General features: G+C 45.6%; 1 protein-coding gene across 1 annotated transcript in view; it reads right to left on the minus strand.

The window, feature by feature from the left end:
• Positions 1 to 1,782: 1,782 nt before the first annotated feature.
• The window catches only part of LOC116059836 (L-fucose kinase), a 33,891-nt gene continuing 8,173 nt past the window's right edge, over positions 1,783 to 27,500 (minus strand). Inside the window, exons 11-23 of the mRNA XM_036003513.1 lie at positions 26,648 to 26,749; positions 16,557 to 16,730; positions 14,676 to 14,749; positions 13,725 to 14,080; positions 12,667 to 12,901; positions 11,942 to 12,108; positions 7,774 to 8,001; positions 7,127 to 7,270; positions 6,604 to 6,723; positions 6,327 to 6,514; positions 5,559 to 5,658; positions 3,321 to 3,544; positions 1,783 to 2,282 (exon numbers count right to left, since the gene is read on the minus strand). Coding sequence (XP_035859406.1) covers positions 2,190 to 2,282; positions 3,321 to 3,544; positions 5,559 to 5,658; positions 6,327 to 6,514; positions 6,604 to 6,723; positions 7,127 to 7,270; positions 7,774 to 8,001; positions 11,942 to 12,108; positions 12,667 to 12,901; positions 13,725 to 14,080; positions 14,676 to 14,749; positions 16,557 to 16,730; positions 26,648 to 26,749 — 2,205 coding nt within the window. The 3' untranslated portion in view covers positions 1,783 to 2,189. The remainder of the gene's footprint in view (positions 2,283 to 3,320; positions 3,545 to 5,558; positions 5,659 to 6,326; positions 6,515 to 6,603; positions 6,724 to 7,126; positions 7,271 to 7,773; positions 8,002 to 11,941; positions 12,109 to 12,666; positions 12,902 to 13,724; positions 14,081 to 14,675; positions 14,750 to 16,556; positions 16,731 to 26,647; positions 26,750 to 27,500) is intronic.

A 27,500-nucleotide genomic window follows, 5' to 3' on the forward strand; every position in this document is an offset into this window, starting at 1 on the left:
GCAGAGTGTCACCAGTGTGTGTGTGGTGTCTGAAACTAACTCCCAACACTTCTTTTAGTTTCTGTGTTTCCAGCAGTGATAAATCTGTTAGGTCAGTCTGCAGGCATCACACAGCTTTTCCCAACTAGCGTCCGTGGCTAAGCTAACTTCTGATTGGGTGGGCCGACTGCTTGCCTTTACGTGATTTGTCAAGATCCGAGGTAAATCACGTAGTGCCCTCTGGGTAGTGTAGTTTATGTAACGTTAGGGTCAATCTCTCTAAAACTGACGCGTTCTCTGTCAGTGGTAGAGTACCGGCTACACGCCAGAAGTAGCGGTACGCAAGAAATACTGCAGGTACGCTTAAGAGTAAAATGTAGAAGTGCCGGTACTGTGTACCGGTGAGTACCGGCCCACTTCGAGCACTGGTTGTCTTCCCGTCAGCCTTGAAAAAACACCTTTTTTTCCGACGTTTTTGACGCATTTTTTTCAGAGTCTGTTTTTTACTTTTTCCAACGTTTTAAATTTTAAAAATTTTCTTCTGCATATTTTCACCACTTATTTCTACGTCCCAATTTTTCTGACATAAAACAAAAATTAAAAGCGGGTCAATGTGACCCGAAGTCACCACGTGGCTTCAGAAAGTGGGCGTGTATGTTCTCAACTCAAGTTTTTAACATCTATGAGACGTACTACATACAAAAATGTCGAAAAAGACGTCCAAAACGTTGAAAATAAAAGTTTACATTTTGACACAGAAAAACAGGAAGTTGCACGGTCGACTTAGATCTTTATTATAAAACTCACACAGACAATCCTATCAAAATATTACAGTAAACTAAAAACTAAATGTGTGTTTGGGAGTTACATTTCTAGCAGTTCATCTTTCCTTCTCGTGTCTTCGTCTAAAGCCTGGTTCCCACGGCAGGATAATTAGGCCGATTTTAGCCCCGATTCCCCCCTTCCGACAATCTTAAGGATGCTCCGATTATGGTACGGCACGGCGCACCAGAAAGTCCGGTGGACATCGGAGATAAGTAGAGCAAGTATAGTCCATGCTGGCGTTGTCTCCACTTCTTTGACCATCGCCTTTTCTTTTGATAACGTTTTTTTTTGGTTAAAAACAAACTACAAACTATCGCCACTGCGTCCTCTTCGTCCGCCATGATTGTTTACTCTGAAGTCACGTTTGATCTCGAGGGATTTTGCGAGATTTCCCGTCTGACCTGGGAATGCTCGGGAGTCAGATCGGTTCGTGTGTGATGTGTACGACCAAAACTGTTAGACCGTGATTTTTTATCGCCGTGTGTGGAGTCTTTCAGGATTGGAAAATCGGCCGACAATTTTAAACTCGTCCCGTGTGAACCAGGCTTACGTCATTTGTTTCCTCGTGGCTGGTTGTGGTTCTGAAGATATCATTCCTCCACTTCTCTTCATGCTGTCTTGTTGTCGTCTCAGGCGGTGAGTCAGTTATACTATACCTATCCATTCTTCCTCATAAGGAGATCCACCTTACCCCATTTATTATATATAACTAGGGCTGTCAAACAATTAATTTTTTAATCGCTGAATTTCTATAGTTAATCGCGATTAATCGCATATTTTATCACATGATTAAAATTCTATTATTTTGCATTTCAACAGTTTTTCCATATGTCCATATTAACAATGGAAAGCCATTCTTACCAGATGATCTTGATTGGGAATCAAATGAATGCAAATAAAGTTACTTTATGAACTTGATTTTAAGATTTGTAATTATTTATTTACTGTAAACAAAAGAAAAATGTGTGAATCTGTCACATCTGTCTTTTTTTTCTTACCTTGTATCAGCATTATCATTGTTACTATCAGATATATATACTGTCATTACTTATAATTATTACTATTGTTTGTGTGTTGAGTTATATCTCTGTCTTTATTTCCTTTCCTGAGCCATGCAGGGTTGGGTTTGGGGGGTTAAAAACTTTTTAAATGACATGGTCTTTTGTTACAGCCTTGTGTTATCACTTCTTTTATAAAAATGTCAATAAAGAAATTGTAAAACGCTGACAGTCCTATATATTACACATAATTACATGTTCTCAAATGATCTTAATCATCCCAAACATTTGACAAACGTTTCTTGTTTAAGGACCAACATTTGTAAGTTATTCCAAGATCTCTTTACATTCCCCTTTCTGAATTCTCTCTGGTCTTTGTATGGTTCATCACAGCAGCCTCTGACATCCGTGTGCAGGACGTAGGACTGTAATCCCGTCCATGTCCAGCTCCACTGAGTGAACGCTGAAGTCTCCCAGACCCTGAAACAAGGATTACATTACATTACATTACATTACATTACAATAAGGTTGATTTCAAAATGTGCAGTCAGCCATGCAGCGCAAAGACTGTTGATATCTGAACCCAACTTGCAAACAAATACATACAAATTATTATTATTTATTTAAGTCTCGGTGAGACTTAGTTTGAAAGATGAAATGAAATTTACGGGGACTTGAGCCCTCCTAAAAAGGTTCTAAAATCTCCACTGCTCTCTCCCTCCTTTCCTGTCTTCATCTGCCGATCAAATAGAGGCCAACCTATACCTGCCGCTAATGATTATACATAACGCCAGAATTAACCAGAAGGCTTCAGTTCATCGGTAATCTCCTGGCCTCCATGTTTAAAATGCCTAAATTCACAGTTTCACCATCTTAAATTACGTTACGTGCGCCTCCTTTGGCCCCTGATTGGTTCTGACCAGAGCTGTATAGTAACGAAGTAGAACTACTACTTTTTGGGTTTATTTCAGAACCTTCCTTCATATATCCAGCCAGCTTGTGACAGCCTGTAACGCTCCGTCTTAATACCAAGTCAAAAGTTGAACTCCAAAAATATATTCAAAATTTGACTGCTTTCTTTAATAACTACATAACACAATATTTGTACTTTTAATTTTAGTACTTGAGTAGTACATTTTAAAATAAACTACTTGCAATACTTAAGTAGAAAAAATGCTGAATACTTGAGTACTTCCACTTAAAAGAGCACTTCTACTTCTACTCAAGTCGGGTCTCTAGTACTTTATACACCTCTGGTTCTTACCGGTGACTCCTTGGGCCCTGATTGGTTCTTACCGGTGACTCCTTGGGCCCTGATTGGTTCTTACCGGTGACTCCTTGGGCCCTGATTGGTTCTTACCGGTGACTCTTTGGGCCCTGATTGGTTCTTACCGGTGACTCTTTGGCCCGATTGGCTCTTACCGGTGACTCTTTGGGCCCTGATTGGCTCTTACCGGTGCCTCTTTGGCCCCTGATTGGTTCTGACCGGTGCCTCTTTGGCCCCTGATTGGTTCTTACCGGTGTGTTGTTGAGGACGTGCAGCACGGCGAGCCGCTGGCGAGGCTCCCGGGTCAGCAGGTAGAGGAAGCCCCCCCCTCCGGCCCCGGCCAGACTCTGACCCAGCACCAGCGGCCGCAGAGCCTCCATCATGGCCCTCACGGCGGCCGGCTCGCAGCCAGGCGCCATCAGCTTCTTCTGCCGCCACGAGCGCTCCAGACACACGCCCAGCGCCGACAGACAGCCTGGGGACGCACACACTTCATCTCACCGGCAATTTACACTGGATGTGGTACGTCTGCATATCAGCTCCAGCGGTCCCAGCCCTCCGGAGCAGATACCAGAGCTTGTATTTTTGCCGGACGCCGGAGAGCTCCGCAGCAATTCAGCACACGGCAGGTAGTGCAGGACAGGAAGTCGAGCACAGAAACAAAATAAAAATCTGGTTAATTTTCCTAAATAAAATCCTGCGTGCTCACGGCAGATCATATTTCCCTGCACTACACCTTGAAAACACAGCTCAGAGTAGTTTCCCCTCTACTCCTCTGGATGGAAACTAACTGCTGTTGGTTTCGTGGTTCTATTCTACGTGAATTCGTGAGATCTCGTGGGTCCTCGTGACTACAGCTGTCAGTCATGGCCGCAGCCGTGCCGCAACAAATCCAGACCTGGTGGGTGTTGACGGACGGCGGAGCACGCAGCCGTTCTGCAGACGTTCTGCATCCAGTGGAAATTGCCGGTCAACGTTGTAAAACTGCACATTTGGGATGAAACTGCAGTACAAGGCTGCGTTCAGAAAGGCTGCGTCGGTCTTTCCGATTACCGTATTTTCCGGACTATAAGTCACACTTTTTTTCATAGTTTGGCTGGTCCACGACTTATAGTCAGGTGCGACTTATATATCAAAATATATATAATTTAACATGTTTTTAAATGTTATTTCATACTGAAAACATCACCGTCTAAAGCCACCAGAGGGCGCTCTAGGCTTGTGACAACTATATGCTGCTCCTAAAGACAACTGAGAAAGAAAAGAAAATCCAATTCTACAGATTACAGACTGCAGGTAGTAAAATATGCAGCCGAAAACGGTAATCGAGCAGCAGAAAGAAAGTTTGGAGTGAGAGAGAAACTTGTGAGGGACTGGCGAAAAGGTGACTCTTACTGCAATGAAGGAAACAAAGAAAGCTAATCGGCTAATCGGCTAATCGCGGGCTGAAAGCAAGATGGCCAGAGCTGGAGGAACGAGTCCACAGATGGGTGCTTGTCAACGCTGCAGTTACGTCTCCACGCCCTGGTAGTTGTTCTGCACTGTAAAATATTTCCAGGATTTCACAAGATATAGCTGTAATATTTCACAATAAATTATATTATTACCACTTCACAGGCTTTAACTGTGATACTTGACAATATAATACCGTGTGTGCTGTTGTGTAGTTGAATAACTTGCCTCTTCAGATTAAATGTCTGTTCTTGGTCTTGGATTTTGTGAAATCAATTTCTAAATAAATGCGACTTACACTCCGGAGCGACTTATAGTTCGGATATACGGTACTTTGAATGCGGCTAGTAGAAAACACAGCGGGCCTGCTGCGAGGAAGTTGCAACTGACTTTTTGTGGCACTTTAGGCCTTTATGTGATAGGGACAGCTTACTGTGGATTTCCACAGGATGCAGAACGTCTGCTGACCGGCTCCGCTGCAGAACGGCTGCGTGCTCCGCCGTCCATCAACACCCACCAGGTCCAGATTTGTTGCGTAACGGCTGCGGCCAGCCGACCACGAGATCTCACGAATTCACGTATGTTTGCGCGATATAACAGGATGTAGTTTCTATAAACAGAACCACAAAACCAACAGCAGTTAGTTTCCATCCAGAGGAGTAGAGGGGAAACTACTCTGAGCTGTGTTTTCAAGGTGTAGTGCAGGAAATATGATCCGCCGTGAGCACGCTGGATTTTACTTTGAAAAGTTACCGGATATTTTATTTTGTTTCTGTGCTCGACTTCCTGTCCCCACTATCTGAATTGTGCTGAATTGCTGCGGAGCTCTCCGTCGTCCGGTAAAAATAGACACACTAGACAGCTAGTTTAAAGCTAGAGACGCATTAGATTAGCATGAAAACAGATCCCATATGTTATTAACTCCTAGGGTCATTTTGCGGCGGAATTGTCCTTTAAAGTATTCTAACATCAGGTCCCTCAAACGAAGATGGATTTTAAGGAGATTGTGGTTATGTTAGCTGAGGTTGGGCTCTCACCGTGGGAACAGGCCCAGGCACATTCCTCTGAGTTGGCCACCAGCTGCTGGGCGTTGTGGACCATGGCGGGCAGGCGGCTGTACCAGCTACGGACCACATCCTGCACACACAACCATTACGTCATCATTTCATTTCTCCAGCTGGGAGCTGCTGCTCCGTGTCCGTTGGTGCAGTGGATTGTGGGAGAATTATGTCCATCAGAAGCACACTTAAAGCGTGATTTCTGGTTCTGTGGAGGATCTACGTAGAGCTTTCTCCGCAGCCGACGGAAGGGACCGGAAGGTTATACCTGTACATTGGTGTGTGTACGTCAAGCCTGACAGTACAGGCAGACAGACAGACAGACAGACAGACAGACAGAGAGACAGACAGAAAGACAGAGAGACAGACAGACAGAGAGACAGACAGAAAGACAGACAGACAGACAGACAGACAGACAGACAGACAGAAAGACAGAGAGACAGACAGAAAGACAGACAGACAGACAGACATACAGAGAGACAGACAGACAGACAGACAGACAGAGAGAGAGAGAGAGAGAGACAGACAGACAGACAGACAGACAGACAGACAGAGAGAGAGACAGACATACAGAGAGAGAGAGAGAGAGACAGACAGACAGAGAGAGAGAGAGACAGACAGACAGACAGAGCGAGAGACGAAGGGGTAGACAGATGGAGGGACAGACAGACAGACACAAACAGACAGACAGACAGGCAGGCAGACAGACACAAACAGACAGACAGTCAGACAGACAGGCAGACAGACCTGCAGCAGATTGCGGGCCAGGCGAGTCTTGCCCGTGTAAACCAGCAGGAGGTGCTCCTCTAGAGAAAGCAGGAAGTGGTCCGGAGGGCTGAGACGTTCCACTTCCACCTGCAGCGGCAGACACGCTCTGGAGCGAGCCACCTTGACTCCGCCCACCAGCCCCCCCACCTGGTCCTGCCAGCCCCCACCTGCAGGAGGAGAAGGAGACAGCTCAGAGTCAGACGGGGAGGTCTCCTCCGCAGAGGGAACGGGACAGCAGAGACAAGGGAACACAGACCTGTGGTGAGGATCTGCTCCAGGTACAGGACGCCATGGATCAGGGCGTCCGTGTCGTAGGTTCGACCCGTACACCTGTAGACCGCAGCCAACAGCGCCCCTGCCAGGATGCTGCTGGTACCTGCAGGACAACAACGACAAATGAGGCCACTTTGAATGAAGTGTGTTTTACGATGCTAAAAGTTCTGATTATTTACATGGAGTCTGGTGGGTTTGGTGATGGTGATTTCGGGGCTGTTTCATGTTAAACTAAAAGGATCTTACTCTTTAACTAAAAGCTCTATCTCTGTAGGGATCCTTTCATAATGTTGTCAGACACTTAGAATAATAATCTGAGTCTGTCAGCAGCAACAACAGAACTTTTAGTGGACGCTGACTGAAGGTGCACAGTTGCCCAATAATTGTAGCTTGTTTCACTGCTGTTATATTTATTAAATAAAAATACCATTAGTTGTCAAAAAAGCAGCAAAAACATCAGGAAAAGTAATAAAGGTCAGTTGTTGTGGTGCAGGTTGGTTTCTCACCGAGTCCAGACCCGGTAGGCAGCAGCGACCAGCTGTGGAGCTCCACACCTCCCCCCCACCGCTGCATCAGCTGATCACCCAGAGCATGCTGGGAGGAGAGAGACACCAGACCACTGCACACACACACCGCCTTCAGCAGGGCTCCTGTAACACAGACATACACACACACACACACACACACACACACAGAGACAGATAGAGAGAGAGAGACACACACACACACACACACACACACACACACACACACACACAGAGACACAAACACACACACACACACACACACAGACACAAACACACACACACAGAGACACAAACACACACACAGACACAAACACACACACACACACAGAGACACAAACACACACACACACACACACACACACACGCACACACACACAAACACACACACACACACACACACACACACAGAGACACAAACACACACACACACACACACACACACACACACACACACACACACACACATACACACAGAGACAGATAGAGAGACACACACACACACACACACACACGCACACACACATACATACACACACAGAGACAGATAGAGAGAGAGACACACACACACACAGAGATAACTATATAGAAAGCCTCCATTAACCTGCCTACCTCTTTAATCTCAGTACCTGGTGCGTGCGGCTGACAGTAGTCCTTCAGGTCGTCCAGGCTGTCGCACACCGTCTCCGTGGAAACCCCGCTGTCCCGCCCGCCAGCGTAGCTGACCAGCAGGAGGCGGGGCTCTCTGATGCGACGGGCTCGGGCTCCAATAGGACGCTTCCCATCGACCTTCACCGCGACGTTGGTCACAGAGCCGCCGTGCTCGAAGGCGATGGGCGGCGTGTCGCTCCAGCCCCCTGAAACCCAAAACGCTTCCTGAGTCTACGGCAGCTCGCCAACATGCAGCCTAGGGTCTTCTTGTGAATGTACTGTAATGGCAAAATTACATTTAAGCAGGATTCTTTCATTTTTCACTTATTTCTTAATGTGTTTCTCTCACAAATGTGTAAAGGCAGTCTATCTCATTCCCACATGAAGATTTTGATTTTCTCCACAATATGTGGAGCCAGGAAGTCTGGAGACGAATGCGTACAGACCTTTGTTTGAACTGATAAAGGTACAAGGTCACGGTAAACTATCTTTACAGTATAAAATAAATAAATAAAGAGCATGTCTATAGAACAGGACATGTTGTACTGGTTGTATATACACGACTACAGTATAAAAACAATGCAATGCACATCTGTTGGCTTAAAGCCAAAGTATTTCCAAGCTACCGAGGAGGAGACATTACCCTACAGTCACGTTAGCTACAAGAGACAGCTACCATTCATTTTCAATGGGAGTGGCTGTTTGGCCACGAGCGACAGCCAATCAGAGTGAAGGCAGCGTGAGGGCAGCGTGAGACAGCCAATCAGAGTGAAGGCAGCGTGAGACAGCCAATCAGAGTGAAGGCAGCGTGAGGGCAGCGTGAGACAGCCAATCAGAGTGAAGGCAGCGTGAGACAGCCAATCAGAGTGAAGGCAGCGTGAGGGTAGCGTGAGACAGCCAATCAGAGTGAAGGCAGCGTGAGACAGCCAATCAGAGTGAAGGCAGCGTGACGTATGTCTGTGGCTCAAGTCGAAGAAAATAATTCAAGATGGTGGACAGCGCTTCAGGACATCGTATTTATGTATGTATCTGATATGTTTGGCATTTAATCTCATATATTGTGTTACTTTTATCGAGAAATAAATACTTTTAAATCCAAAAACAGCGTTCGTGTGACTTAACAATACCTCTGAAGTAACTTTTGAGACGTGGTTTAAGGTAGCACCGGATAATTTCTGTTTACTGTTGCCAAGCAACCAGGGTTAGGCTAGGCACGCCCAGGAGCACCCACAAGCCAGTGCATGTCGCTGTCTTTAAGCTAATGTGACTGTAGGGTTACTTTGGCCTCTAAAGTTTCTTTTCAATCTGTTATTTCGTCGTCTCCCAGAGCAACACTCATTTTCTTACTTTTGTGTTCTTTTTGCTCCACTCTTCGCTCTCTCTTTAGCTCCTTTCTTTTCTTTCGCTTCGTTTTATGGCTCTGCGGAGGCTCCACGGTGTGAGCGTGTGGGTGTGTGTGGTAGAGCGAAGTAAAGGTGAGAGAGTGACAGCGATTTGAGTAGTGACCGTAGAGTGTTAGTGAGAGAAACTAAGTGTCTCCTCTGTTCTTTCTGACCACGGTGAGATCTGGAGCAGGAGAAGTTAACCCTCTCCTTGATCTCATGTTGTTATGGAGAAGGAGAACCAGGAAATGAGTCGGTGGGGAAATATAACGCTACCAAATGATGTGTATTTTTCGAGAAGTGCATCAAAGAGTATAGACGTAACAAGAGGAGAAACTCAATGGAACTGCAGCTCCGCCATCTTGGACTGAATGTAACCCAACGTTGTGTTGAGTTTCTCCTCTTGTTGCTTCTATACTCTTTGGGTACATGTCAGGCGGGACGCAACGCAAACAAAATATCGCGTAATTATCGCAAGACTTTCGGTATAATATTGCGCAACGTGATATCGTGATAACGATACTGAGTCGATATATTGTGCACCCCTAGTAACAACTAAATAAATGTTGTTGAGTTGGTATGCCAACCAGCTTCAAACTTTAGCAGTTCTTTTGCAGAAAAATGACCATATTTGCTTCTCTGGCGAGATACTACACCCCTCCTGACTTATGGGATGTCCTGCACAGGAGAAACCTCTCTCAGGTGGTGTCCAAGAGGCCTGGACACACAGGGAGGAGTTAGAAAGGACAGACAATTTGGGGAGGCTGTCCCGACTCCCCCACCACCAGGCTACAGGGTCTGGTCCTGAACGATAGACCAGCAGAGCCAGTGTAATATGTTTACCAGCGATCACGTGCAATCAGTGAATGGTTAATATGCTTTTACGTCCGTTTCGGTGAGCCCAGAGGGAAAATATGCCATTTTAAAAGTAGCCTACATTTACGATAGTGTGATATTTTTACGTCTGTTTCGGAGCGTGTCCAAAAAGCCGTCTATCAGCTGTGATTGTGGAGTGCACGTCGCAGAATAGCGTGGACACGCACTTCACACCGCGAGCGTGCACGTGCGCCACTCGGCAGAAAAGGGAGAACGAAAAAAGAGTCTGCTGCTGTCCGGAGCGACAGAGGGAAAATATTTCAGTCAGAAACGAAATGAGGAACCGAAATTTGCGTTCTAATCCGGTCCGAATACTACCGTTTGCGTAGGAACCGGATCCATAGTGGAACCGGGTTTCGGTACCCAACCCTAGTTATAGGCCACCAGACTCCATGTAAATAAACAGTCATTTTAAAGTGCCCATATTATGAAAAAAACACTTTTTCTGGGATTTGGGGTGTTATGTTGTGTCTCTGGTGCTTCCAAACACATACAAACTTTGAAAAAAATCCATCCATGGTGTTTAGAGTGAGATACGGTTTCTGAATGTGTCCTGCCTTCAGTCTCCTGGTGAGCTGTTCAAAATCGGCACGGCTTGTGACGTCACAAGCCTGAAACAAGCAGGCTAACCGCAACCATTAGCTTGTAGCGTTAGCTAACGCTAATGCTAACGCTAGCATGCTAACTCGTTCTCAATAGCAAAGCACTGCTACAACACACACAAGTTCACCATAATCTACAAAAGAACTACTTCCATGTGCGCCCTCATTTAGAAGTCTCCCAGCTAATCCTGCCTTGTAACTGACCCAAGTTGTAGAAACAGCCTTTCTTTTACTGTCTATGGAGCTAGCTAGCTGACATGATCTACATCTGAGCTACTGGGCATGTGCAGTGCAATCAAAGATAGTACAGAAGAAGAAGAAGAAAAGAGGTCTCACTCTGTAGCTAAAACAGAGACCAGCTGAAAAGAGGATCTGCAGCAGTGAGAGAGAGCGGTGCAGTACAACAACAATATGGTGTTTTTAGAAAATTAAACCATGTAAACCTATTCTGGTACAACCTTAAAATACAATTATGAACCTGAAAATGAGCATAATATGGCTGCTTTAACATCCTTAAAGCGCTCATATTCTGCTCATTTTCAGGTTCATAATTGTATTTAGAGGTTATATCAGAATAGGTTTACATGGTTTAATTTTCAAAAAACACCATATTTTAGTTGTACTGCACATTGCTGCAGCTCCTCTTTTCACCCTGTGTTCAGGTCTCTGTTTTAGCTACAGAGTGAGACCTCTCACTGCTGTAACATCTTTGTTGGCAGTCGCACATGCTCAGTAGCTAGGTAAGATCACATGCTCAGTAGCTAGGTAAGATCACATGATCAGTAGCTAGGTAAGATCACATGCTCAGTAGCTAGGTAAGATCACATGATCAGTAGCTAGGTAAGGACTACATGAGCTAGCTAGCTGTTTCTCCAACTTCAGTAGTACAAGGCAGGATTAGCTGGGAGACTTCTTCTAAACGAGGGCGTACTTCCAACTTTGCGTGGAATACCTGCAGAACAGGGACATGGAAGTAGTTCTTTTGGAGATTATGGTGAACTAGTGTGTGTTGTAGCAGATTTTTGCCATTGAGAACAAGCTAGCATGCTAACGGTTAGCCCCCTAGCCCCCTCGTCTCAGCTAGCTCACCCGGAGACTGAAGGCAGGACACATTCAGAAACCGTATCTCACTCAGAACACCATGGATGGATTTATCAGAGTTTGTATGAAGCACCAGAGGCACAAAATAGCTCCCCAAATCCCAGAAAAAGAGATTTTTTTCATAATATGGGCACTTTAAAGTTGCAAAAGTATTTGGATGTCGTGGACATTCAGTTCAGACTCACCTGCCAGGTCCAGTCTGGCTGGACACTCCACTTCCTGCCACTCCTCGAGGGGCGGGACCTCCCCCTGGCCAATGGAGATGAACCGCTGCGATGACATCACGGCTTGTCGTAGGAGCACCTGTCCGGCGCCCTCGTAGTGACGCGCCGCACGAACCAGCAGGTCCGGCCTGCAGGGGGAGGGAGGGGGGAGTTATTTAGTCTCTAAAATGTGGATCAGTGCTGTCCAAAGTCCGAGATAAACGTCCTCAAATGTCTTGTTTGGTCCACAACTCAAAAATATTCAGTTTCCTGTCCCAGAGGAGAGAAGACACTACAACAATATTCATATTTAACAAGCTGACGTCACACTAGTTTACCTGATTTATCATCAAAATAATGACTCCAACTGAAGTAGTTGGAGATTAATTTAATGAGACTTACAGAAAACAGACACACACACACTCACACACACACACACACACACACACACACACACAAACACACACACACACACACACACACAGACAAACACTCACACACACACACTCACACACACACACACACACACACACACACACACACACACTCACACACACACACACACACACACACACACACACACACACACACACTCACACAGCATCCCCGCAGCGCGCGCGCACAGACACACACACACACACACACACACACACACACACACACACACACACACACACACACTCACCCCCCCAGAGAGCGACGCTCACCTGCTCAGCCAATGATCTCTCTGTGCGGCCAGCGCTCTGACTCCGCCCCTCAGGTTTCCCTCCTCCAACAGGGAGTAGGCTGACCTCCAGGCTTCGTTGGCAGCCGGCCCGCTCCTCAGGCCTCCCCTCCCGCCCGCCATGCACACCAACACGTCAGCGATGCAGGAGAGGCAGCGAGCGGCCACGCCCAGCTCCGCCCCCGACTCCGCCCCCGGCGTACTGCTTCCTGCTGCAACTGGAAACAACAAGAGAATACGTACATCAAACAGTCTTCTCCACACGGTCAAAGATCTCTCTGCTGAGTCCTCACTTTGGCCTTCATAATAGCTCCGTTTTTCATGTCGGCAGCTTATAAAAACTTAAAGGTCCAGTGTGTAACGTGTTTAGTTGTTCATTATCTAAATCTGTGTTGCCCGTTCACTAACTTGTCCTTTTTCATTTTGATGCTACCAAGCCATCACCTCCCGTTAGCATCCCATTGACTGCCATTCATTTTGACGTCACTTTGACAGAGAATAACTTTACATCTGAAGAGTTTAAAGACTCTATTTGTCCGTTGTTTATTTCTAAAGAAACACGACAATGTATAAAAGGCTCCATTACCTTGTAGCTCACGTTATGGCTCCGTAGCAGACGTTTTTATAAAAATAGGCTAACGATTGGGTCATAACCACGAGACTTACTGTCTCATAGTAGAGGAATTACCGTATAGTACAGGAGAAGCTCTCAGGCAGTTTGGACTTCCATTAGCTGTTTAAGTTTAATTACTAATGTTAACTATCATTTTAGTGATCAATAATTAGCCTGTGTCTATGTTATCTCCTTACATATACCTACGCTCTCCGTCTCTGCTAGATTGGGAATGATTGAGATTTCTCTTGGCACAGCTACCAGAACTTCCAACTTTCAGACAGGTTGCTCACGTCACATCCACGTCTTCAAGCTCAGTTGGAGGCTGCTCAGTAACGTTCAGCCATCACCGGGAAAGAGCTTCTAACATCCTTCACTGGTCTCCGTCCATTTCTTTCTATCTATGTGGCTGTGGTGTAGTGACTCACTGGTGTCGAGCGTGTGCAGCAGCGCCCCCTGCTGTTCCCCCATCACGGCCGCCCTGAAGCAAGGCAGCAGGCAGACGTCGGTGCGACTCGTCAGAGCGTCCGTGGCTCTCCTCCTCCCCGCCAGAAACAGTAACTCCTCCCTCCACTGGAGCTCCGCCTCCTGGCAGGTGAGTGACATCACTTCCTTCAGAGAGAGCCGCCACGCCTCCCTCCACCGTCGCAGACAGCCCGCACCGCCCAGCAGCCAGCCCACGCCGCCCTGCAGACCCACAGCGCCTCCTCGCGGGTGGAGGACCGGGAAGATACGGGCAGTCAGCAGGGAGCGCTGCTCTCCTCGCGCCCACAACTCCTCCGGCCTGAGAGAGGGGAGAGGAGGGAGGAGAGGAGAGGGAACAAGAGAGGAGAGAGAACAAGAGAGGAGGGAGGAGAGAGGAGAGGGAACAAGAGAGGAGAGAGGAGAGAGGAGGGAGGAGAGAGAACAAGAGAGGAGAGGGAACAAGAGAGGAGAGAGGAGAGGGAACAAGAGAGGAGAGAGGAGAGAGGAGGGAGGAGAGAGAACAAGAGAGGAGAGGGAACAAGAGAGGAGATAGAACAAGAGAGGAGAGAGGAGAGGGAACAAGAGAGGAGAGAGGCAACAAGAGAGGAGAGGGAACGAGAGAGGAGAGAGGAGAGAGGAGAGAGGAGAGGAGAGAGGAGAGGGAACAAGAGAGGAGAGAGGAGAGGGAACAAGAGAGGAGAGAGGAGAGAGGAGAGAGGAGAGGAGAGAGGGAACGAGAGAGGAGAGAATGAGTTTTCTGTTTTGGCAACATGTTCTTTTCTGTTCATGCCAATAAAGCAAATTAAAGTGAGATGAGAGAAAGAGAGGAAAGGAGGCGAGACAAGGAGAAGATGAGAGAGGGGAGGAGACAGGAAGTAGAGGGGAGGAGACAGGAAGTAAGTGAGTAGTCTTACTGGATTCCTGTTCTGCTGAAGAAGAGACTCCATCTCTGGTTCAGGAAGGAGGAGCTGACGTCATCAGAGGAGACCTGAGGAGGAAGAATCACATCACATCTATATATACACATATATATATATATATATATATATATATACAGTGAGGAAAATAAGTATTTGAACACCCTGCTATTTTGCAAGTTCTCCCACTTCATCATCATGGAGGGTCTGAAATTGTCATCGTAGGTGCATGTCCACTGTGAGAGACATAATCTTAAAAAAAAAATCCAGAAATCACAATATATGATTTTTTAACTATTTATTTGTATGATACAGCTGCAAATAAGTATTTGAACACCTGTCTATCAGCTAGAATTCTGACCCTCAAAGACCTGTTAGTCTGCCTTTTAAATGTCCACCTCCACTCCATTTATTATCCTAAATTAGATGCACCTGTTTGAGGTCGTTAGCTGCATAAAGACACCTGTCCACCCCATACAATCAGTAAGAATCCAACTACTAACATGGCCAAGACCAAAGAGCTGTCCAAAGACACTAGAGACAAAATTGTACAACTCCACAAGGCTGGAAAGGGCTACGGGGAAATTGCCAAGCAGCTTGGTGAAAAAAGGTCCACTGTTGGAGCAATCATTAGAAAATGGAAGAAGCTAAACATGACTGTCAATCTCCCTCGGACTGGGGCTCCATGCAAGATCTCACCTCGTGGGGTCTCAATGATCCTAAGAAAGGTGAGAAATCAGCCCAGAACTACACGGGAGGAGCTGGTCAATGACCTGAAAAGAGCTGGGACCACCGTTTCCAAGGTTACTGTTGGTAATACACTAAGACGTCATGGTTTGAAATCATGCACGGCACGGAAGGTTCCCCTGCTTAAACCAGCACATGTCAAGGCCCGTCTTAAGTTTGCCAATGACCATTTGGATGATCCAGAGGAGTCATGGGAGAAAGTCATGTGGTCAGATGAGACCAAAATAGAACTTTTTGGTCATAATTCCACTAACCGTGTTTGGAGGAAGAAGAATGATGAGTACCATCCCAAGAACACCATCCCTACTGTGAAGCATGGGGGTGGTAGCATCATGCTTTGGGGGTGTTTTTCTGCACATGGGACAGGGCGACTGCACTGTATTAGGAGAGGATGACCGGGGCCATGTATTGCGAGATTTTGGGGGAACAACCTCCTTCCCTCTGTTAGAGCATTGAAGATGGGTCGAGGCTGGGTCTTCCAACATGACAATGACCCGAAGCACACAGCCAGGATAACCAAGGAGTGGCTCTGTAAGAAGCATATCAAGGTTCTGGCGTGGCCTAGCCAGTCTCCAGACCTGAACCCAATAGAGAATCTTTGGAGGGAGCTCAAACTCCGTGTTTCTCAGCGACAGCCCAGAAACCTGACTGATCTAGAGAAGATCTGTGTGGAGGAGTGGGCCAAAATCCCTCCTGCAGTGTGTTAACCTGGTGAAAAACTACAGGAAACGTTTGACCTCTGTAATTGCAAACAAAGGCTACTGTACCAAATATTAACATTGATTTTCTCAGGTGTTCAAATACTTATTTGCAGCTGTATCATACAAATAAATAGTTAAAAAATCATACATTGTGATTTCTGGATTTTATTTTTTAGATTATGTCTCTCACAGTGGACATGCACCTACGGTGACAATTTCAGACCCCTCCATGATTTCTAAGTGGGAGAACTTGCAAAATAGCAGGGTGTTCAAATACTTATTTTCCTCACTGTATATATATACACACACACACACACACACACACACACACACACACACACACACACACAGAGACAGACACACACAGACGCACGCACGCACGCGCACACACACACTCTCTCTCTCTCTCTCTGTCTCTCTCTCTCTCTACCTCCAGGGGGTCGAGTGCTCCTGTCACCGTGAAGACGTTCAGTTTCAGTTCCCCCAGCTCGATCCGATGTCCCTGGATGATGATGTCATTGGCCAGCTGCAGTGTCCTGACACACTGTGATGTCATCGGCCCGAGACCGGACAGTAAACAACCTGACGGGACGTCCAGAGGACCCTGGAGGTAAAAGGTCAAAGGTAGGGCTGGGTATCACTAAAACATGTTCGTAACACTGACACCGACAGAGACAGAGCGCATGGCGTCATAGTCTGGAAGCCACGCCCCTATCGGAGGAGAAACCATCTCTCGGCTCCACGTTGACTTGGATGTGACCTTTGGAGGGGGCCTACCCGACAGCAGAGACTACCTCATGGACCTTCTTCACAGCAGACATGTTGACTCGTCATAGTAGTGTGGTGTCTGAAGGTTTACAACTTTGACTTAAGGTTTGTTATATAAGGGATTCCTATGAACTTTACCCTACTGTCGCTGCAACATCTGGAAACTGTTAACATTAGGGCCCTGACACACCAACCAGACGGGCCGACCGTGGGCAGTAAAGTCAGTCGGACTGATCAGTCGGGTCCCCGAGGTTCAAAAAGTTCCTCAGAACACACTGAGGCGACGCCGACTTGAGCGTACGCTCTGCGCGTGCGTGAAACATAATACGTCTCCATAGCAGCAGGCGGGGCTGCTCTGTATTGTTTCTGTCGGTACACGATCCGTTCTGCACATGCACAAGATAATACTGTTTTACCGAGGATACGACCTGCACGATCTGTTCCACGCTAGCCTATGGCTAGCCTCCACCGGGAAGCTAACGTTAGTTTAGCTAACAGCTAATTCGGCTAACCGCTAGCTGACAGCTAGATTCAGTCTAAAATAACGTTAACTCAAACGTAATGGGAAAAGCAGCTACAGCTAAATTAAGACTTCACAGTAATAACAATAAAGACAAGTATTGAGTGATTGTATTTTAAATGAGCACAAGTAAAGTAGAACTGACGTAACAGCTGTTATATATGTTAGGTGTTTGTTATACATGTCAACGTTTATTTTCAAGTTTTATTTTGAGGGTCTTTTAAAGTTATTACATGCTGTCTCAGCTAGCAGTTAGCCGAATTAGCTGTTAGCTAAACTAACGTTAGCTTGGCTGTCGACCGGAAGCGTGGAACAGATTGTGCAGTGTCGTAAATCCTCGTACAACCGCGCATGCGCGAACATTTTGCGCATGTGCAGAACGGATCGTGTACCGACAGTTTGATTATTTCCCAGAAAATGAAAACCGGCAGCTGATTGGACGAACGCGTCACGTGGGTCTGGTTTCTCCAGAAATTCAGAGCCAGACTGTCATGGCGGCTCGTTCAGAATACGATCTCATATTGGACTAAAATAGTTCACCGAAACGTGTTTCTGAAAACATTTGAAGAGAGAAATAGGCCGTGCAGCTGCTGAATCTGTCTTCATTTCAGATCAACAAAGATCTTCATCAGATTTTGAGAGGCTCATCCGCTCCCCATTTCTGGGTGAGTCCCGACTGTCCTGTCTCTGACTGCCCTGTCTCTGACTGTCCCGTCTCTGACTGCCCTGTCTCTGACTGTCCCGTCTCTGACTGCCCTGTCTCTGACTGTCCTGTCTCTGACTGCCCTGTCTCTGACTGCCCTGTCTCTGACTGCCCTGTCTCTGACTGCCCTGTCTCTGACTGTCCTGTCTCCGATTGAACATGTCAGGTCGGCCCAAATGAAGGCCGACGGCTCCTCGGACGGCCGACGGCACGGGACACACCGACCAGACTCGAGTCACCGGCCTCGCCAGACGGCCTGATTATGGGGCTGGTGTGTCTTCTCTCTTAGAAGGAGACAGGCAAGACAGGAGAGACCTTCTTTGGAGATATGCCAGGAATAAAGCAGCAATTGGTCAGTTCCCTGCTCCAATCATATACTTACATATATACATATCACGTCTTATGTTACACAATGCACAGAATATATACTGTGTTCACACAAAGAAAACGCAGAACGACTTTTTGGAAGAATTCGGATTGGTCGTTCTCCAAACTCGCTGCAGGAGTTTGTAAATTGATGCTGAAATCTGAATTGTAATAAACCTTTTTATAATCGAGATCAGTCTCAGCAGAGTCTCTTCTTCACACATCAGCAACGCAGCGCTGCAACTAAAGACAACAGTAGAAGCACAGCTGAGATTGATAACCTTAACAATGGCTCAATTCCATCAAGTGTCCCAGTAAGATATTTCAGTGAGTCAGCATGAACAACAGCAGGACCTCTCCTCAGTGGAACGCAGCCATCATTAATGGGTTAATACAATTCAATTTTATTTATAGTCAGGGTTTCCCGCAGAAAATTTGTTAGTTAAGGTGGTAGGTTTGCCATCTGACCGGTCTGTAGTGCAGACTCTGTACTACACACTACATTAAATATTAAATTTAAATATATAATTACTACATCTCTGTAGTACAGACTGTACTACACACCACACTAAATATTAAATTAAAATATATAATTACTACATCTCTGTAGTACAGACTCTGTACTACACACTACACTAAATATTAAATTAAAATATATAATTACTACATCTCTGTAGTGCAGACTGTACTACACACTACACTAAATATTAAATTTAAATATATAATTACTACATCTCTGTAGTACAGACTCTGTACTACACACTACACTAAATATTAAATTTAAATATATAATTACTACATCTCTGTAGTGCAGACTCTGTACTACACACTACACTAAATATTACATTTAAATAATAATAATTAATAAATAACCAGCTTTTCAAAATAACAGTTGCAATGTGCAATTTTAAGCTCATTAAACTATTTTCAAAAAACAATTTTACTGGCATTGCTCCCATTATCCTCCGTGCCACGCTCTCTAAAACCAACAGCTGTGAGATAACAGAGCTCAGCCCATAGCTTCACTCACTCCAGCAGATAGTATGAAATAAAAACAGGACACGTCATTTCACTGTGTAACTACGCTAACTAACCGTGTGTTGTGAACCGCGTGTAGTGATTAAAACAAACAGACAACAGCTGTGTCTCAAAGACCGGCAGCAGCAGCCGGGACGTTGAGAATCCACCGTGAGAGGTGATGATAGTTCAGTCACTTCCTCATGTTTTCCAACCCAGTCTCACGACAGTTTGTGTAAATGTCACGTTATTTTTAATCTATTCATTCGTGTTCACGGGCACGTTTTTCTCTTTTTTTTACGTGTAAATGTCACGTTATTTTTATGTATTCACGGGCACGTTTTTTTTACCGGGAGACGGCCGGGAGATGGCCGAAAAGGACGGCCCATATGCCGGGAAGGGACGTGCGACAATAACGGGATGGCGGAGGTTGGGTTTAGGAAAAACCCTACAGGGAAAGGGCGCCTCACATGCCGGGAGACGGCTGCGGGGGACGCGCGACAATAACGGGACGGTTGTGATTAGGAAGACTACGGGGACACTAAACGCCACACGCGGGACGCGATCCCCGCTCGCCCAGGTGAAAGTCCTGTGATGTTTGACCCATCCATCACCCCGACCAACCTCCCTACGCTGATTTTCGGCTCTTTATACTACTCTCTACCATTTTCGTGCTGTGGCCACGAAATATGCTTCCCATTGAAATACATTACTTCACATTTTTGTGCTGGCCACCACGTAAAAAACGAGAACAACGTCCCCGTGAACACGTATCAATAGATTAAAAATAACGTGACATTTACACAAACTGCCGTGAGACCGGGCTGGATATTCACTTTGTTGAAACAAGAGAAGAAAGTAGAGGGCTGCATTGGGATTGGGTCCCGCCGGGTCCCAACGCAAATCTCGCGGGAGCGGGCGGTTTTAACTTTGCTGCGGGCGGGAGCGGGCGGCTAAAAAAAACACTGCGGGATCGGGATGTAGCCTGGAACCCCCCCACGCCAGCAGAAACCATAGATATACATATACTGACTGAGTATATATACATATATACTGACTGAGTATATACTGTATAGGCCATCTATGAGCAGACACCAGCGTGTCTGAGCCTCCCAGGACGGGGGAGCTCCGAGCCAAGGCTCCGTCCACCATCATCCTCGGCTCCTTCCTCCCCCTCTCTCCCTCTCCTTTCTCCCTCATCCTCGGCTCCTTCCTCCCCCTCTCTCCCTCTCCTCTCTCCCTCATCCTCGGCTCCTTCCTCCCCCTCTCTCCCTCTCCTCTCTCCCTCATCCTCGGCTCCTTCCTCCCCCTCTCTCCCTCTCCTCTCTCCCTCATCCTCGGCTCCTTCCTCCCCCTCTCTCCCTCTCCTCTCTCCCTCATCCTCGGCTCCTTCCTCCCCCTCTCTCCCTCTCCTCTCTCCCTCATCCTCGGCTCCTCCCTCCCCCTCTCTCCCTCTCCTCTCTCCCTCATCCTCGGCTCCTTCCTCCCCCTCTCTCCCTCTCCTCTCTCCCTCATCCTCGGCTCCTTCCTCCCCCTCTCTCCCTCTCCTCTCTCCCTCATCCTCTGCTCCTTCCTCCCCCCCTCTCCCTCTCCTCTCTCCCTCATCCTCGGCTCCTTCCTCCCCCTCTCTCCCTCTCCTCTCTCCCTCATCCTCTGCTCCTTCCTCCCCCCCTCTCCCTCTCCTCTCTCCCTCATCCTCGGCTCCTTCCTCCCCCTCTCTCCCTCTCCTCTCTCCCTCATCCTCGGCCCCTTCCTCCCCCTCTCTCCCTCTCCTCTCTCCCTCATCCTCGGCCCCTTCCTCCCCCTCTCTCCCTCTCCTTCTGCTCCTTCCTCCCCGTCTAACAGCAGCAGCACCTGCCTTCTTTGCCTTCATCTTCTCCCTATTAACCTATAAAATGACGTGTTTTCTCATGCGGGACGGGAGAAGACACAACGTCAATGCATCTCTATTATTGTGCGGGCATAAATTCTCAGAGTTTTGTGGGTGCGGGCGGGAGTGGACGTACACATTGCGGGAGCGGACGGGAGTGTAACACACACGTTGCGGGTGCGGGCGGTAATGGTCAGAAATTCACCGGGAGCGGGATGAAGAAAACGGGCTCTAGAAGAAAGCCTCACTGATGTGAAGAACAGGACAGAGAAACATATATAAATGATCTCTGCCCACCGTATGCCAACGCTCCGGTGAGTCCATCACCCCGTCTCTGCCCGGGCGGCGGGCATGCCCCAGCTGCCCGCACATTTGTTGACAAACTACGACGCGCACGCGATGGTGAAATGGCGATTTATCCCTTTAAATGTGAATAAATGACAGTTACACTCACCGCCAGCAAATGCTCTTTACATTGTGATTGGTGGTACAACAAGCCGTTACCTTGTTTCCTACAGACTGTGTTGATGCGACTTGCAGTTATGTATATATATATATATATATATATATATATATATATATATATATACACACATATATATATATATTTTTTTTTTTTTTTTTGAAGACTCAGTTAAGGCGGCATGCGCGTGTTGTTAAGGTGGGCTGCCTAAACTGAAAAGTGCTGCGGGAAACCCTAATAATATCACAAAATGGCCGCCCCGCCACGGCCACGCCCTATGACGAAAAGTTTTTCTTTTAATAACTTTTCATCTTTAATGTCTTAAGAGGGTACAGACCAAATTTGAAGTTGATCGGATGAAATCTCTAGGAGGAGTTCGTTAAAGTACGACTTGTGGAAATGGCCAAAATCGCACAAATTTCGAACTTCCAATTCAAAATGGCGGACTTCCTGTTGGGCTTAGGGTATGGCTCCAATGACGTTTTTTGTACATCTTGACATGTTACATATGTGTACCAAGTTTCGTGTGTCTACGTTAAACGTACTGCAGGGGCTCAATTTTTTTAACTTTGTACGGGTCGCTAGTGAGCCATTTTTGTGCGCCTATTCCCGAAACTCTTAAAATACGTAAAGTTTCACCACTTGATGTGACCGCCAAATTTGGTGAGTTTTTGAATATGTTAAGCCCCTCAAAAAGCCAATTCATTTGGTGTAATAATAATAACTAGAAAATGCATTTCCTGCGGAAAATGCGTGGGAATGCTGAATAGCTGAATTGCTAAAGCTAAACTGGTTGAATAGCTTAAATCATTAAGAAGAAGTTGAAGTAGTGAGAATAGTTGAAAAAGTGGAAATCGTTTTAATACGTATGAATTTCATTAAAAAGTTAAAAGCTTATGCTAAACTGAACTGTTGGCTTCAAAAGTTGAATAATGACAAAACACGTAGAACATTGTGAGGTCTGAGTTCATTTTCTAACCGATAATCACTCACAAATGCAGAAATATGAAACAAATAGTACGAAAAATCTTAAAGCTCAAATGCACTACACGCTAAAAAATCAGGAAAATTGTTAGAGTTGGAAGCTAAACTGCATTAACCAAGTGAAGAGCTAAAATACATTTTAGAAAAGCTGGAAGCTAAACTGTAATACTGTCAAAAGTGGACGTTTCAATGAATTGACTAAGAAGACTTATTATCAGCCATATCCGTTGCATAGAACAAACAAGCAGAAAGAGAGAGAGAGAGGAAAAAGAGAGGAAAGATAAAACGAGAGGAAAAAAGAGAAAAGGAATCAACTTTCAATAGCATATATGTCAGTGGTAACACACCTTTGGAGCAAGTATGGGTTAAGTGTTTACTTCAGGGACACATTGATTGATGTACCTCAGTGTGTGTATATATGTGTGGCTGTGTGTGTGTGTGTGTGTGTGTGTGTGCGTATGTGTCTGTGTGTGTGTATATGTGTGTGTGTGCACGTGTGTGTGTGCACGTGTGTGTGTGTGTCTGTGTGTGTGTCTGTGTGCGTGTGTCTGTGTGTGTGTTTGTTTGTGTGTCTGCGTATGTGTTTTGGTGTGTGTATGTCTGTGTGCGTGTGTGTGTGTGTGTCTGTGTGCGTGTGTGTGTGTGTGTGTCTGTGTGTGTGTTTGTGTGTGTGTGTGTGTCTGCGTTTGTGTGTGCGTGTGTGTCTGTGTGCGTGTGTGTGTCTGTGTGTGTGTTTGTTTGTGTGTGTGTGTCTGTGTTTTTGTGTGTGTGTGTGTGTGTGTTTGTGTGTGTGTCTGTGTGTGTGTGTGTGTCTGCGTATGTGTGTTGGTGTGTATCTGTGTGTGTGTGTGTATGTGTCTGTGTGCGTGTGTCTGTGTGTGTGTTTGTGTCTGTGTGTGTGTGTGTGTGTGTGTGTGTCTGTGTGTGTGTGTGTGTGTCTGTGTGTGTGTGTGTGTTTGTGTGTGTGTCTGTCTGTGTGTGTGTCTGCGTATGTGTGTGTGTTTTTGTGTTTTTTTTGTGTGCGTGTTTGTGTGTGTGTGTCTGTGTGTTTGTGTCTGTTTGTGTGTTTGTGTGTGTGTGTGTGTGTGTGTGTGTGTCTGTGTGTGTGTTTTTTTGTGAGTGTGTGTGTTTGTGTGTGTGTGTGTGTGCTTGTGTCTGTGTGTGTGTGTGTGTGTGTGTGTGTGTGTTTGTGCGTGTGTGTGTGTGTCTGTTTGTGTGTCTGTGTTTGTGTCTGAATAGATAGACAGAAAGAGAGAGAGAAAGAGAGAGACAGACAGAGAAACAAACAGACAGACAGACGGACAGAGACAGACAGAAGTGGAACACTAAAGCTGTAGACTAATGTTCATATTACTGTCTGTAGTATTCAAGTCAACTGTCTGTGAAAGGGTTGTCATGGTAACGTATGAGCAGTGAAAACCCCCTTTGAAGTCTGTGATGAGATCTCTTTGATCTTTAATCAGGTTAACGACCGTGTCACCTGCTGAAACTGTCAGCTGGCCACACTGGAGCTGTTCAAAGACACAGAGCAAGCTCTCAAATAAAGCCTCAGACTGCTAAAACGATAAGGGCTACCGGTGAAATGATGTAATCGTGAGCACCACAAGACCTTTGTGAACGTATTGATGTAAAATTTATGTTGATAAACTTAAAAATGTGGGAATATCAGCGATTTAAAAAAGTGGTTCGCTCTGCGTTTCGCTGGGAAATGTGGAAGACTTTTAATATGGCAGTGGATGGAGGAAAATGTGGAACTGTTGTCATTTGGAAGCTCATCGAGCCAACAGTATAAGGCATATTGCAAAAGTGAGCACACTGTCTGAAACTAGACAAAAATACCTACGTTTTGATGTATAAATTGTGTATGACAAGTAGATATTGTGGGCGTGAGAGCAATTTATAGAGAGGGGACAAAGATTTAATTCCTAAGCTTCTGCACTCTAACGATGACATCATCCACTCTAGGACACGCAATACACACTCCATAGAAACGCAGAAAAATCCTGAAATGATCACTAAACTTAAACAGCTTTTTCACAAAAACTATAAAAGATATCAAACTGAAAAGCAATAGTTTAATACCTGAATATTTTGTGAACATTTTAAAGTTTGTTTGGCGTCTGTAGGTGAAAGTATGAAGGAGCTGAAAATTTTGGGAGCGGAAGAAGATTTGAAGGATTTGAAGCATGCTCTCATTCACTTCAATGTTAAAAAAACGTCATAAAAAGCTGAATATTTTAAAAAGTATAAATAGTAGAAAAAAAGTTGAAGAAGTCCCATCATTAGCTGAAAGAGCTGAACATTTTAAAAGTTGAATGGTTTTAATAGCTGAATGTATGCTGAAGTTACGGAGAGCCAAAAAACGTACGGAATAATAAAAATAAGCAGAATAAATAAAGAACAGAATAACAATAGTTGGAATGCTGCTGAACAGCATTCCCACTAATAATTCCTTCAGTTTCAGTATAGGGCTTTCGCCGCTGTCGGTGCTCGGGCCCTAACAAGAGTTATCTCAAGACACTTAACAGATAGAGCAGGTCTAGAGCAGGGGTTTTCAAACTTTCTGTGTGTGTGGACCACTATTTGTGATCAAGAATTTTTGCGGACCACCTCATAATACACATAGATACACAATAAAATAGGGATGTCCAGATCCGATCACGTGATCGGAAATCGGGCCCGATCACGTGGTTTCAGACTCGATCGGAATCGGACGTTACCTCCCGATCAGGACTGGGATATATATGTATATATATTCTCATTATTTTTTAACACATCTATAGTTATGCGGTGGCCCAGAGTTAGACCCTTTTGACTCCACACAGAAACAGCAACGCGTGCAGCATGACATCATCTTTGTTGCAGAGACGCTATTGGTTAAATGTCGGCAAAGTAGAACACGGACGCAGCTTGAAGCGGAAAGCGTGAGTATGTCTGCAGTCTGGAGGGATTATAAAGTTGATGACAACAACATTGCCGTAGCAAACTGTGAGATATGTAACAGAAGTGCTCTGTTTGTTAACAGAGTTGTTGGATGTTAAAATAAGGTGAATTAAATAAAAAATATAATAAGGAACATCCTGGATCTGTTTTTTCGCTCTTCTTTATTCTTTTTTTATATATTATAGAAGTATATCGGTATCGGTAGATACTCAAAATCAAATGACTCGGACTCGAGGGCAAAAAAACCTGATCGGGACATCCCTATAATAAAATATGTCTACACACAGTCCTACCTGAATTAATCCACACCTCTTAATTAATAGGCCAACTAGCACTAAAACTATAACTGGTCATCTCATCAGTCCAACAGGCTCGTTGGCTGCCACATATTTTATTTATTCATTTACTCCAGCGCCCGAGGGCATAATCAGGTTCATCTTAACAACAGGCTTATTTCCATAGCAATGGATGTATTAAATCTATACAGTAATAACAACACTTGGATATAGTCAAAATTTCAAAACCTTTGGCGATTTTAGGGTTAGGGTTAGGGGAGCGCCACTAGCCTATTTTAGTAATCACACAATAATTTGACAATTTAATTTAAATGTTATATCAATATACATATTCTTAATTTTTATGGGAATTTCCTGGTAAAATGAAGGTTAAAAAACTATTATTTTATACTTTATTTTGCTTTTCCACGGACCACCTGCAGTACCCTCACGGACCACTATTGGTCCGCGGACCACAGTTTGGGAATGACTGATCTAGACCACACTATAATATACAAAGACCCAACAATTGCAGTAATTCCCCCAAGAAAAATGCACCTGTGCTTTTCCTACTATGACATAGGACTCAGTCCATTTCCAGATATCACTGACCTGCAGGTGGCAGTGTTGCACCACTGCCCCGGTCGCCACGGCGACGTCTCCCTCCAGCACGCTGTTGATGACTCGCCCTCCCTCGCCCACCTCGCTCTCTCTCTGAAAACAGGAAGCTGCGGTGAGAACCGAGGACCTGATTGAAGACACGTTAACCACAGACGCTAGCGTCACTGTCCGATGTGAGTCGAGTGCAGATGTGAGTTGCGCATGCGTCACTTTGCGACAAGTAGCCTACAAGATGCTAACGAGAGACTTCTGTAATGTCTGAAGTAGCCTACAAGATGCTAACGAGAGACTTCTGTAATGTCTGAAGTAGCTACAAGATGCTAACGAGAAACTTCTGTAATGTCTGAAGTAGCTACAAGATGCTAACGAGAGACTTCTGTAATGTCTGAAGTAGCCTACAAGATGCTAACGAGAGACTTCTGTAATGTCTGAAGTAGCTACAAGATGCTAACGAGAGACTTCTGTAATGTCTGAAGTAGCTACAAGATGCTAACGAGAGACTTCCGTAATGTCTGAAGTAGCTACAAGATGCTAACGAGAGACTTCCGTAATGTCTGAAGTAGCTACAAGATGCTAACGAGAGACTTCCGTAATGTCTGAAGTAGCTACAAGATGCTAACGAGAGACTTCTGTAATGTCTGAAGTAGCTACAAGATGCTAACGAGAGACTTCCGTAATGTCTGAAGTGGCCTACAAGATGCTAACGAGAGACTTCCGTAATGTCTGAAGTAGCTACAAGATGCTAACGAGAGACTTCTGTAATGTCTGAAGTAGCCTACAAGATGCTAACGAGAGACTTCTGTAATGTCTGAAGTAGCCTACAAGATGCTAACGAGAGACTTCT

The sequence above is a fragment of the Sander lucioperca genome, chromosome 7, assembly GCF_008315115.2.
Source record: "Sander lucioperca isolate FBNREF2018 chromosome 7, SLUC_FBN_1.2, whole genome shotgun sequence".
Lineage (NCBI taxonomy): Eukaryota > Metazoa > Chordata > Actinopteri > Perciformes > Percidae > Sander > Sander lucioperca.